The sequence below is a fragment of the Vanacampus margaritifer genome, chromosome 4 (assembly GCF_051991255.1).
Source record: "Vanacampus margaritifer isolate UIUO_Vmar chromosome 4, RoL_Vmar_1.0, whole genome shotgun sequence".
NCBI lineage: Eukaryota > Metazoa > Chordata > Actinopteri > Syngnathiformes > Syngnathidae > Vanacampus > Vanacampus margaritifer.
In genome coordinates this window covers 22,440,765-22,454,314 of record NC_135435.1, presented here as the reverse complement: position 1 = coordinate 22,454,314, position 13,550 = coordinate 22,440,765, and the positions used below count along the sequence as shown (strand labels likewise).

Here is a 13,550-nt window from a genome sequence, read left to right as displayed (position 1 = left end):
TATAAACACTCTCCTACCGACTTCTATTCTCCACTGGGCCGCTCAATGGAGAGACAAAATCCTTTGCGGCTTTTTTTCTCTCCATCATTTAGCTCCGAGCCGACGCCTTTAATGACCACCGCTGCTGGACGCACAGGAGGGGGAAACTAGGAAATGTTACGCATTGTATAAGGAATTTATATGTGCTTCTGTCGACTGCAGACTGAGAGGTGTGATAGAATTATTGTTTGGGAAAACCATCCTGCATTGAATGCATTAATCGGAAAGAGACGTTAAAAAACAAAAATGGAGGAGAAATAGCATTTCCTGTATTCATCTTTGGTATTCACTAAACACAAAGGAGACAAAGAATAAACATTTTGACTCAAATAGAAGTGAGTAATGGTCAACCTAGCTGGCTAATGCTAATGCTAACTGAGTATGAAAACTAGCATGAATAACGTGACTCACCTCCAGCTCACTTTTCTCCAAATTCTTCTCCGGCCGCCCCGCACTGAATCCTAGTTGGGTTCCTTGCTGTAGTGCTTGTTCACGTGGAGTTCAGGTGGATTTGTTTAACGTGTGAGAAGCGTTGTTCGAGACCTCAAGTGCCTTGAGTTTACTTCTGTTGTGACTTAGCACTATATAAATAAACCAGACTTCAAACCACAATAGCAAGTGTAAAATTGTGTCTTCACCGTCGCAATAACAACAGCCTGAAGTGGAAAAACACAGATGCAATGATGCTGTTAGGATCAGGGGTTAAGGTTCAAATTATGTTAAAGGTTTGTGTTTGGGGTTACGGTTAGAATTAGAGGTTGCATTGCAGGGTAAGGTTTAATTTTGGGGTGTAGGTAATGGAATGATAGTTGATGTTATGGTTTGGAGGTTAGTGGTTAAAGGGTTGGAGTTTAGGTAATGGATTTGCAGGGAAGTTATGGGTTAGTGTTCGGGATCGGGGTTAGGTCCATGGAGTAAGGCACTGATTTCAAGAAATACATTTTATATAGTAAAAAGTCTAAAAACACAAAAATGAAGGGAAAGGTGGGGGGATAAAAAAAGGAAAACGAGGGGGGGGGGTATTTATGGTTATGGGTTAGTGGTAGGGATTTGTATTAGGGTTAGGTTAGATTTAGGGTTTAGGGGTAAGGGTTAAGGTTTAGGGGTTAAAGCCAAATTTCATTCTTATAACCAAGATTCAATGCACGTTCCTAACCTGAGTTTTGGAATGAATTTAGGGAGCCCAGTGATTTTTTTCCCCATATATCATTTCTTTATTTAGTAATTGATTTATTTGTGTATTAATCTATTAGCTATGTATTTAATATTAAATAATGCACAGTTCTTGTGGTGAGCTGTATGATAAACGGAGGAAGGTTCCGGCTGGCTCAGTGCTCCTTTGTTTTCTGTTTGTTTGGAATATAGGGCAGTACAGTTTGGGTGCTCTTATCCGACACAGTTTGTGTGCTGCTGTTTCGCAGGAGTTTTTTACGGCAGCCGGGGTTCAGGAGGCCTTTCCTGGGTAACGTGTGTGCTCCCGTCATGCTTCTCACCGACGGGGGTACATAAGAGGGGTCGAGGCAGTTGTGGAGGAGCGAGTGCTCGGAGGAAGAACGTTTGGGGGGGAGTGGCTCGGCCAGGAGGCTCGGCTCGCTGTCGCTGTCAGGCGTGGCGCGGCCACTCTTGTCATCTGGTAGGTCCTCCTGCTCCTCTTCGTCGTCGTCGTCGCAGCACAGGGCGTGGTAGAGGATCTTGTCGCTGAATCGAACCCTCTCTCTCGTCTTGTGGCTGTGCGTGGAGCTGCTGGCCTCCTCGCTGGATGAATCCGGCGTGATGATCCGCGGGCCGTTGGGGATGGGAAGCCCGCCGTTCATTTGCGAGTAGACTGAAGCGGTGGCGGCGGGGGCTAGGGTGGGCGTCTGGGTGGGTATTGTCCCTCGGCCCGGGGGCGCTCGTGGGTAGTAGCCCATCGGCGGCTCGCTAGGCGTGCGGGCGCAAGCCCCACTGGCCGACTCCAGGTAGCCGCAAAACTCCCAGCTGTCGGACAGAACGTCGGCGTTGAGGAAGTCGAGGCGGAAGGCTTCCCCGAGGCCGCGCTCGCTGCTGGACGTGCTGCTCGCCGTCGCCACCGTCCAGTCATCCGGATCCAGGTCAAAGTCAAAGTCTGACGTCAGTTTGTCGATCTGGCCCACCACCTGGAAAAGTGCAGAACAGGGAGTAAGGCATAGGAAGTTTTTAGCAAGTCTCAAGATACTGCGGCAAAAATGATGCAAGTCCTGTCGAGCTCCACACATGACTTGCAAGTCAAGACAAGGAAATCAAAAAGCAAGTCACGGTTCTTGTTCAGTCATTGTAAATGACATTGGTGTTTAGTGGAGTTTATCATGGTAAGTTACAGTACGTGGTGATAAATTTAAGGTACCAAGATGATTATTTTGAGCTAAAGAGCAAACGCTAGTTCCGGCTATTCATTTTCTATACTGCTTATCCTATTCAGGGTCCCTGTGAATTGGAACTTATCCCAACTAACGTTTGGGTAAGAGGTGGACTATAATGTAAACTGGTCACCAATCAATCATTGGGCACGTATAGAAGCAGACTGCCATTCATAAACACAGTGTTATAGTCAAGACCACACCAACCAAAACTAAGACATTAAGACAAGAGTGTATCGTGACCAAGACTGTATATACCAAAGAAAACTTAAGGAATTTATTAGAATAAGGTCACATATCTTGTCATTGTTGATGTAGCCGCCACTCTGGCCCGCACTGTGGTCAATCTGTGTTTACCCTCACATGGCTTCACAGCTTTGCACAGCTTTGCACAGCTTGGCCCACCAGCAATCTGGTGCGCTAAAATTGTGCTATGTATGTTAAGCTACAATTTATTCCTTCTCTAATGTCCCAACACATTTACAAATGGCACGAACAGAGGACTCGCTCGGGATGGTGGTGGTGAGCAGGAACGGGTTCCCACTTGTGATAAATAAATCATTATAGCAGGTGGAGCTGAATAAGAGAGAGAAGCACTCTTGTAATGACGTACCGCATGGAATCCATTTCCCAAATCACTACTCGAGCCGAGCAGGAGAAGCTCTCCGGAGACTTTTTACATTTACTGACCATCTCTCCGCGTCACGCCGTCATGTCAGAGACGAGGCAGCCGCAAGTGGCCTCTTTCATTCTGACCCTCAATTACACAGCCCAATCATCTCTGACAGGTGTCGAGGTACAGTAATAAACCCTCGGCTGACGCTGCTCGGCCTGCCTCTCCATTAAAGCGACTCTCTGAGAGTGGCGGAGTGACCTGACTCTGAGTTGATCAGGTGCATTGACCATGGTTGACTCTTGACAGTTGGCACTGGAGGGGGAAAAAAAAAAAAATCACATCTGGCTTAACATCGAATGTGCTTGATGGAATTTTAATGATAATTCTCGCGCGCAATCACGAATATTATTGTTCTCGGCGGCTTCCGCATAGACATCATTTACAGCAGAAAAGAATGTCATAAAAGATTATTGACTACCATTCTTTTACTATATTGCTTAACTGTGTTGCAAATGAAGTCTCTTCAGTCACCAGGAAATGCTGTCAATGCTTCATAAACTTTATAGAGTGACGGCTTCATAAAGTCCACGGGGGGAATATACAGAACACTGAACCCCAGCCTCCAGCTGCACGCCACAGATTTAGCATTGGGAGGTAAACAAAACGAATGACATGTCTACTTAGCTGCTGGAGACATTTTAACCACTTGGCCCACCTTTAGTAACCCTTCGTTATATTGGGGACTGTGGACATTTCAATTGAGACTGCTGCAGTAGGGTGTGTCTGGTTGCTTTCGCAAATGCAGTAGAAGATCAGGTCAGGTCAGGGACAAAGCATTTTCAGGAAGTTTAGTTGTAGTGTCTTTGTTATCTTTACAAGCCCCATTTGGGTCTTCCCAATAAGCTGATTGTTTGACAAAAAGTCGTCCCATCTGTAGCCAAGCATTTTTCTCAGGGGCTTGAAAACAAGGTAACTACTAGGTAAGCTAGTAAATGTAAAGAATTTCAAAGACATAAATCAAGTATTGAGAAACACCAGACACTCACGTATTCTTTTGCGCCCCCTGGCTCTGTTGATGCCATTAGCACCATCACCAGAACAGTGTGATGTCTTTGCCAAGGGACGTGAACCTACCGTTTTCCAAGCTTATACTGCCTATTGAAACAAGGCTGGGAAACATTCAAATGCCTCTCATTGCCTTGATTTCGGTCTTCTAAGACACTCCACTGACTGCGCACATATCATAGCATCGATTGATCGATAGGTTTGGCAGTCACAGTTAAAGTAAATATCTAAGAACCGACAGATGCACACACTTTCTGTGGGAACATCCTGACTCTCTAAAACATCTGGGAGGTCACATTCAATAAGGTAAATAGATAAATAAAGGGCTCTGTTAGCTTGCCATGCTAGTTAGCTAGCCATAACTAGCTAGGTGTGATTTGCCTGCCACTCGTCATCAAAAAGTAGTAGTAGTCAGTGTTTTAAGTGGGCCGGAACACAACTTGCAAAGAACGCACTGTCAGCGTTCAGGTACGCTTGACAATACATGTTTTTTGATCCCAAAAAGCTGTTCTGGTGAGCGCTGGTAAAAAAAAAAAAACGCTACCATGCTATCCTGGCTCAAAGCTTCAAAAAGACCACAGACTCTGGGGTGGATTCGCAGGCTTACAGCATGGGGGTAAAAAATAATAATAACCTGTGCTGAAGCAAGAAGTGAAGCCGGCGGCGGCCATCTTGCATTGCGAATTTTCACGTTATTCCTCTCCAGTGAAAATACCACCCTGTGTGGTGTACGGTTGTACCAATAAGTATAAAATAAGTGCGGGAGAAGCTCTAAATGCATATTTAATCAATAAGAATGTGAATATAAATTTTCTCTCATGAGTTATTTTTTCGAGTGCTACTCAAAGGTTGGTCTGCATCATGTAATCAGAAATGAAGGCAAAGGACACAAGAAAAAACAACCGCTGTGAAATGTGAACTTCTGCAAGTCACGATTGATGATACTCTGAATGGTTGACGCAAACGATGAAGTTCGTTCTTTGCTAGGCTCTCACTATCCCATACAGGAATCCTGGCGTAAAACACCCACTGGTAAGTGTTTTAGGCGAAAAAATTTGCATAATTTGTCAGCCTAATTACGGAGCATTAGTGACCAGAATTGTCCCAAGCACAAGTCATATCTACATCATTTGTCAGAAAACTTGTTTCTCTCCCTGACCCAATGTGAAAATGAACAGATTGTGCACTTTTTTTTTTGTACATGCAATACTTTAAATGCTTTAATTGCTGAGCAGAGATGCATAATTTACGACCACATGAACGCTGAGTGTTTTCATTTTCGCGATGGATTGTCATTGAGAGCACAAGGCTGATTTGAAGGTGCCAAAATGTCAAGTGTGTGTTGTGGCAAAGCGGTGCGATTCCGGTTCAAGTGCTCTATCGTCCTCAAACATCCAATGGATGCTGATCACAAAGGCAGAGGTTAACTCTTGTTTGAAACGCTTCGACATCATACGCTTCCCATGGAGCAGGCCAACAAAAGAGCGGCATCATGGACACTACAACGTCCGGTGCGATTTTCGCTGGGGGCTTCTTTCGTTTATCTTCCGAAGGCTTTTTCCGCAGAGGTTTTTAAACACCTGCCTACATGACATTTTAAAAACAGTTATAAAAAAAAAAAAAAAAAACGCCATTAAGGATTCATGGTTGCAAAGTGGTGTGATGGAAAAGCAAACGAAGATCTATTAGTAGCTGCGAAAAAGCAAATCTTTGCATTTGTTAAAGCCTGCCTGAGGTGTCAAAGCCACAGGATATTAAGCATGGGGAAATGTGATCACGTGTAATACTGCATAAGTCTATGAATATCATTATGGGGAAATCTTTACTATTATATATTATGAACGTGTGGATTCAATGGTTTGGAGGTTGTTGTTTTTTTGTCATGTCTGACTGAATTAAATGCCCGTACACTAAAATAATAATAATAATAATAATAATAATAATAATAATAAAAGAAAACCCTCCTTTGGATGTACTTAATTCGAACATGCACATCAGTTGCAAATAATTCAAATGTAGTTAACTGACATTTCAACCTGCCTGATATTTAGAATTTTTTTTATTTTTATCACTGATTTAAAAAAAGATTAAACACCCACCTGTCCAAATATGTGAATCAACGATTCGAGAATTAGGATTATGTGGGAAAACACTATATATTTCCAGCTTTTCGTAGACCAGAGAAATTGGCCCGACCTTCACAACAGTAGTTACAGCCTCTAGGCTAACCCCCAAGCAAAGCAAGTTTATATATAAAAAACAAAATGTGCTTTGAGTTCTGCTTTTTAAACAGGCACAGCTTGTATAGCAACGTGTTATTTGCTTGGTCCACAAATGGCTTGTATTCCCACCCTAAATGAAAAAAAAATAAACTTCAATATGTTGTAGATGATCCTTATGAAGCGAATATTACATTTCCCAAGTTAGGGCTTAATGTTGAATACTTGAGCATTTATCGGCAAATTAAATGGCCTCTGCTGGCAGCGCAGTTGGTACATGTGTAAATAAATCAGGTGTGAGTTGCCAGGATAAATGAAACGTAACGCCCTCGCTGAATGCTTCAGAAAAAAAAAAAACACCATAGGAGTGAACTTCATTACTGTGTTCGAGTGGCCCCGCGCCATCTGTTCCAGCACTACACGTCATTTTCACAGATTCTGTAGTGCTCGCTTGTTAATTATAAAAAATCCGGCGTCTAGTGCCTTCTTTGTTTGGTTCCTGGGGAAGAAAATATGGAGAAAAATGCATTTGCTGGGGGCCATTCAAACACATCGGCATCATTATTTCTCGCTCGGTGTGTCGAGGGCGCTGCACCTGTAGTTGATTTCCACCGTGATTGCCTACAATTGTGAAAATATACTACAGTATTTGCAAACAGTAGTTTAGTACAGTTCTATAGAAGCGATTTCTCAGGTGAAAATAAGAAGTTGTGGAGTGTCGTTCAAAGTAATACATTGACGGCAAAGCAAGTAGACTTAGTACACTTTTACTTTGAAGTTCGCCCACAACGTGACGTGATGGCTAGCTTGACTTCCCTTTTTGACGTCACTTTATCAGAGTTGATTGACACTATAGCGACCTACATCAACACAACGCCATCCCAAACTCATATTCAATCGCTAATTTAGGACGCTAAGAAACCACTACTTAATCACACTGTAATTGTAGGACACAACAGAAGTCTCCGACGTAAGTGGCTAGCGGCTAGCTGTTAGCATGACCAACGACTGCTGCCTGATAAGTAAGCTTGCTTGTAAGCTTAGTGCCTTAAATCGCACGTTGAGGTCTTTTCATTATTATTATTATTATTATTATTTTGAAAAAGATAAAGATAACTTTGTCTGCATTTATTTTATAAAACACTTTTGCCCATTAAAAAAAAAGAAAAACATTCAACTCAAAATGTCAAATGTAGCTGTTTAGATTATAGGGACACAATTTTAAGCCATTAATACCTTATTATTATACACACGAACATCTAAAAACAAGAAAGTTTATGCCTCATATTGCACTTAAAAGTTGTGTTGTGTTAAGGGAAAAGGCATTTGACAAAATAAATGAAGACACTAAATCCTACACGGCTATATTTGACATTTTGAATTTATTTATTTATTTATTTTTATGGAAAAAGCACTGTACAAAGTACTACTTATCCTTTTTTTTTTTTTGTGGGTTTTGGCTGATCCAATCCGTGACTGAAATCCGTGATCCGATCCGAACCGTGACGCACCACTACAGAACACTGCTGTTAAATTTTGGCATACATTTTCAATGTATTTTTATGTTCACAGTTTAACCTCCTGTCATTTTTGGGGGGTCTGTTTGGAGAGGAAGTCAACCCCCATTTTTTTTTTTTTTATTAATAAGTAACAGTGCTTTGGAATTTTAGGGGAGGGGCCAGAAGGGGTTTGAGAAGCAAGTAGTGCAGCCTATAGTTTCTGTCAGTATATACAGTAAGCCGACACTATTTTTTCAACAATACAATGTAAAATGTACCCAGTTTTGATACCGCTTGTCCCCATTAGGGTCACAGGTGAGCTGGAGCCTACCGCAGCTGGCTTTGGGCGACAGGTGGGGTACACCCCGGACTAGTCGCCAATCAATACCACAAGGGCACATACTGTATCAATAAACAACAATTCACAATCACATTCACACCCAAGGACAATTTAAAGTCTTAAGTGAACTTAATATGCATGCTTTAAAATGTGAGCGGAAGAAGCCGGAGCAGCAGAATCCAATATGCAGTGTCACTTTTTTCAACACACTGCTGTATTCTCAACACAACCATAGGTCTTGGCTATCCTCATTCGCATTCTTGACATGTGAATAGAGCACTCACATAGTGCTGTTGTGATTTATCTCATCCCCCGGCAGCTCATTTATCATCCCCGACTTTTTCGCCACAAAAAAAAAAAAAACAAAAGACAAAAGTCCTCGCTTTTGAACACCTTTCCTTCCAACTGCATTTTGGGAGCGTTTTTGAGCGACAGATGATGTCATTGGATTTTATTGCATTCTCTTCTGTTGTGCGGGAGGGAAAGCAAAACAAAAGAGACTGAATACAAAAAAGACAGATTATATTCACAGTTTGTTCTTTTTTATTTTCCAGCCACATGTAATGACAATAACTCAAAAGTTTAGCAATTTAGCATCACCTATTTGTCCAGTACACAAGGTTCAAATGTGGTCTTACTGACAACAATCCCCAGCGAGTTAAGCAGTAAAATCCATCAGTTTTCATCCATCTCAGGGGGCGGCCATTTTGCCACTTGCTGTAGAGTGAAAATGACATCACAGTTGCTCAGGTGTTAATAACCAATCACAGCTCAGCTTTAAAAAAGGTGAGCTGTGATTGGTCGTTTTGAGCAACTGGAATGTCATCTTAAGTGTCAAAATGGCCGCCCCCTGAGATGGATAAAGGCTGGATTTTGCTGCATAACGCATATTCTACAAATGTAATATTATTGTCAAGAAATGTTTAAGGTTGACTTCCCCTTTATGAATTGGTCGAAACCCGGAATCAAATCTCGTTGACTCCCTTGAGCATTAGTTAAGAAGCCTGTGACGTGATTTAAGTCATTTTAATGGGTGCGATGCAGACGACGGGTGCGAGCACGTATACGAGGTGTCCCTTTGAAGTGCTTAGGGTCGTAATGATCCTGTCACGAGCATCTTTTATAAGCCTTAAACTTCATCAGGACGTGCACATGCTGCCCTTTTCATCTCCAAAAGCTCGTCTCGGGCTCAAAGTGTTAAACTGCGATGTGATGCCCGCGAGGACAAGTCGCTGATCAAAAGCATCATTAGGGAATCTCGCTGCTTAATGGGCCTCGTTGATCCCTCTGGGGGCTTTATAGGAAGGGAAGGTGGGCTTCTGGAGTCATTAAAGAAGCAACTTTTTAATAGCATTTTTTGCCGAGAGGTTACGTTACTGCAATCACAGAAGGAATAGAATTGGTCTTCTGGATGCGAGATGAGCATTTATTCATAGTTGTCCTTCATTGCTTTTATCTAGGAATCACTAGGAAGAAAAAAAAAAAAAGATCATGTCACGCTAGAGCATCACTTCCTCCACATAGCCATGAGATTACACCTGAATCTTGTAAGGTCACATGCCGGGAGCAAAAGGACTGGTCTTCGTGGCCTCGCCTCGCAGATTAACAACAGGATGTTTCCCAATAAAGCCAGGTGAGTCTGAAACCACGGTAGAAAATGATGAGGTGATTCTGTGCGCTTGGTGTACCTGCACTGGGAAGAATCTTTTAGGAAGGGGAAAAAAACATTGCTAAATTCATAGAGTCGTCATAGAGTATTTCTAACGCTAATGCAGTACTAAAGTCATAATTACAGTAAATATTTGTATGAAAAACCACTCATAGCCTAAAATAGTGTTTCCAGACCTATGCTAAGGAAGTTACAGTATGTTATTCAATAATACCTACATCAAGCCTCAAACCCATTGACATCCTCCGACTTCTGCACCCAAGATCATCTCCAGACTTAAACCCTATAGTGCATGCATTTTTTATTTTTATTTTTACAAACAAAATGAAAAAAGACTGAAAGAAGCTGAGGTAAAAACATTACAAAATAAGAATGCTATTTTAAAACCCCTCTTGGATCAGAAATTGCGAAAGGATTGCCAGAAAACTCAAATAGTCTGAGCCACCAAAGAGCATAATTTTTAAATCAGAATGAGGCACTAACCTACTGTAATGGAGTTGTAAAGTAATAACTGCAATAAATATTTGTATAAAAAGCACGTCGAGGCCCTGAAAATGGATTGGTCAAATTTACCACAAAAAAAAAAATAAAAAGGTTAAATTGACCAATCCAGCTAACTATGTGTCCGACTGATCCTTTGGTTAGAACAACCACTCAAGAATGGTAGTGTTTTAACCAATCAATTTTTAGAGTGTACCATCCATCCATCCATTTTCTTTACCGCTTATTCATTTTAGGGTTATAGGGATCTGAACCCTGTCCCAACGGACTACATCCGGTTGTCTGTATTCACTTTTGGTCACAGGTTGACTACTGAATGAATTCTATTTCCGTCGTTCCCTATGGGATCAGAGGTCGAGATGTTGAGGTCCAGTCTAGACTGCTAATAATGTATTTAAGCTAAACCTCCAACAAGGTACCTTCCATATAGTCGTAATGCGATTTACTCGTATTTATATATGTATTTATTTTAGGGATGTACGATAATATTGGTGGCCGATAATTATCTGTAGTTATCGGCCAATTCGACGTCAAACAGATAAAAAAAATCTGCCGATAATTATCGGCAATTATCAAATCCGCCAATAATAATAGACATTCCACGTTGGTCTATCTCTAGTGGTTGTCGCTCAAGTTGTGCCCTATTTCGCCTATTTTAGTGTCGCATATTTGTGACATCATAATGCGCGTAACCTTGTGTTGACAGAAGATGCATCATGGCGACATGGCAGTCGCCAGTGTGGGTTTTTCTTTACTGTGTCTCCCTAAATTGTTACCCTCGCAGTTTTTTGTTGCATTTTTAAAACATGACTGTTTTGTTTTGGCAAACTCAAAATGAGTTACCGGTTGTCACCTTGACAAGCAGCACATACACACAGCAAATAAATATCGGCTGACTTATCGGTTATCGACATTGGCACTTTCTAAATTATTGGTTTATCGGTATCGGTTGAAAATAGCATTATAGTGCATCCCTAAATTTATTTAGCCCTAAAAAGCACGACTGTACAATTCAGAAGGATTTTATGCCGGTCAAACAGATTACTACGGGATCAGAGGTCCTTTTACGCAATGCTAGCAAAGCGCCGGAATGCGCCAGTGAAACCATTTTGCGTATCAGCGCAAGCTATTTATTCGTTTTGGGAAAGCCCGCAGTAAGTGAAACATTAGTTGGCTAGCTGACTCGACAGAGACCAGATAACGTGTGTGTGCTTCCAGGTCGTCACTAAAGGTCGAGTGATTTAGTGGCGTAGTAAAGCTGCTTTCATTACATCCAGGTCTACTGAGGGTGACTGATTGTTTGCAATGCAGCCACAGAGACGCCGATAACGCCAGCCACATTCATTCTGTCTTTTGTGTGTTTGTGTGTGCGCTGACCCGCAATATGAACATTTTGTTTATTCCTGTTTTTTTTCGAGGGGCAGCTGTTTAATCCCAATATTACACTTTAGAGAATGCTGGGCGCTCATCAACGTCACAGCCGTGATGCACGGCTGTCGTGAAAGTGAGGGGTGAAAAGGAAGGACACCCTTGAGGGATTGTGCCAGTCCTGAATACTCACGACCATATCAAAAAAGAATAAGGATGACATTTTAACACACTTAAATGTTCAGTCTGCTTAGCGTCAAAATCGCCATTTTGAGCACTTTCGCATAGCTACAAATGTACTAAATTTCACTGGCATGTTCATGCTGGTGAAAATAGTTTGGTTCTCTGTAGGTATTACAAACAAATAAATAAATATGCCCTCAATGGTAGTTTCACTTAGCATTCATGTCTATCATGAGTAAACCCACAAGAACTCCTGCCCGAAAACACACATGAAATCCGCCATTTTGTTTTGAGGTGGCCATTTTAAGGTCATTTTGGGCCATTTCTACACATCTTCAAAGACAAAAATAGAGATTTTGTTACCAAATTTCAACCATGTATAATCATCAGATGGGTGACCCTAAATTGTGAAAATTTAAGAGCTTTTGTTGTGCTCATTCTAAAATTTTAATGATTCAGTTTTGGTTTTAATGACGATGCTTGTCCTACAATAAAATATTCACCTCATTCGATTGGCTCAATAACACACCCCAGAATATTTAGAAAATTAAGACCAGCTGAAGCCAGTAGCAACATGACAGTTGGTATCATGAGCAGACTCGCAAAAAAAAAAAAGTCTCAAGAACCCTTGCTAAATTACATAGACAGAATAGACCCACCAAAAAGTCTAAAAAACCCATCCAAGAAATGGGAGACACATTTTGTTGTGAGGATGTCATTTTAGACATTTTGTCCCTTTCTAGGGGTCTCTTTAAAGCAAACTTGCCCTACACATTTTTGTCCGATTAGCACCATATTTAAACCATCTTTACTAGACGACAGATGGATAATGCTAAATGGTGAAAATATTAAAATTTTTCATTGTTTACCTGGCGCGTTAAAGGTAAGTTGACAAAAATATTAATATAATTATTTATCTGAATTTAAAAAAATCCCAGAATATAGGAAGTGTGCCATTTTAATGAAGGGGCTTTTTTACAGTCAGTACGACTCCTTGAAACGCGAACTTGTCCTTGAACGAAATCAACTTTGAACCACACCCTGAATTGCTCAACTTTTTTAGCTTTCGTCATCACGTGCGGCCATAGCATGACGGCAAAGTTTGATGACGCAATAACGCCTTCCCAACTCTCCCTACTCGCATCGGCTCCTCTATCCGGCCTGTTCATCGCTGCTCGCAGGTTTAATTTGAATTTTTTTTTCTTCCAGAGGGAAGGATTATGTGCAGATAGCGAGAAGGAGGTGGACAGCCCGGGCAGAAGGAGAGATTGGCGGCAACTTTTATGACTGAGGAAGGGAACTGCAAAACTCAGCAAAATATTTCCATTAGCCCACCCCTCTCCAGCCAAAAGCCAGTTCTATTTATAGACATTATCCGTGGCTAGGGTTACCATAGCGAAGCTTTCTTTTTTCTCTCTCCCCCCTAAGTCATTAATCCAGATTCAAAGCTACGGCTTCTATTAGCGTCCATCCTTGGCGATGGACACGATACTTCCGTGCGGCATGCTGTCATTCCAAGACCGTCTTGCCGAAGATAAATGACAGAATGAAGGATGAATGTGGCCATTTACCCTCATGGGACAGATGCCCCTCGAGCTAATGGGGTAATAACGAGAAAAGGAGGAGACGTTGAGGACGGAGGAGGTCAGATTCCAAATAGCTACTGATCCAATTTG

General features: G+C 41.7%; 1 protein-coding gene across 3 annotated transcripts in view; it reads right to left on the bottom strand.

Annotated features, from left to right (window-relative positions):
- Positions 1-217: 217 nt before the first annotated feature.
- insyn1 (inhibitory synaptic factor 1) overlaps positions 218-13,550 on the bottom strand; it is a 77,951-nt gene continuing 64,618 nt past the window's right edge. For 2 of the 3 annotated variants that reach the window (XM_077564866.1, XM_077564867.1), the window contains exon 3: positions 1,131-2,174. In XM_077564866.1, coding sequence (XP_077420992.1) covers positions 1,368-2,174 — 807 coding nt within the window. In that variant the 3' untranslated portion in view covers positions 1,131-1,367. Of the gene's footprint in view, positions 2,175-13,550 lie in introns of all 3 variants that reach the window. The other variant, XM_077564868.1, reaches the window with a different exon arrangement.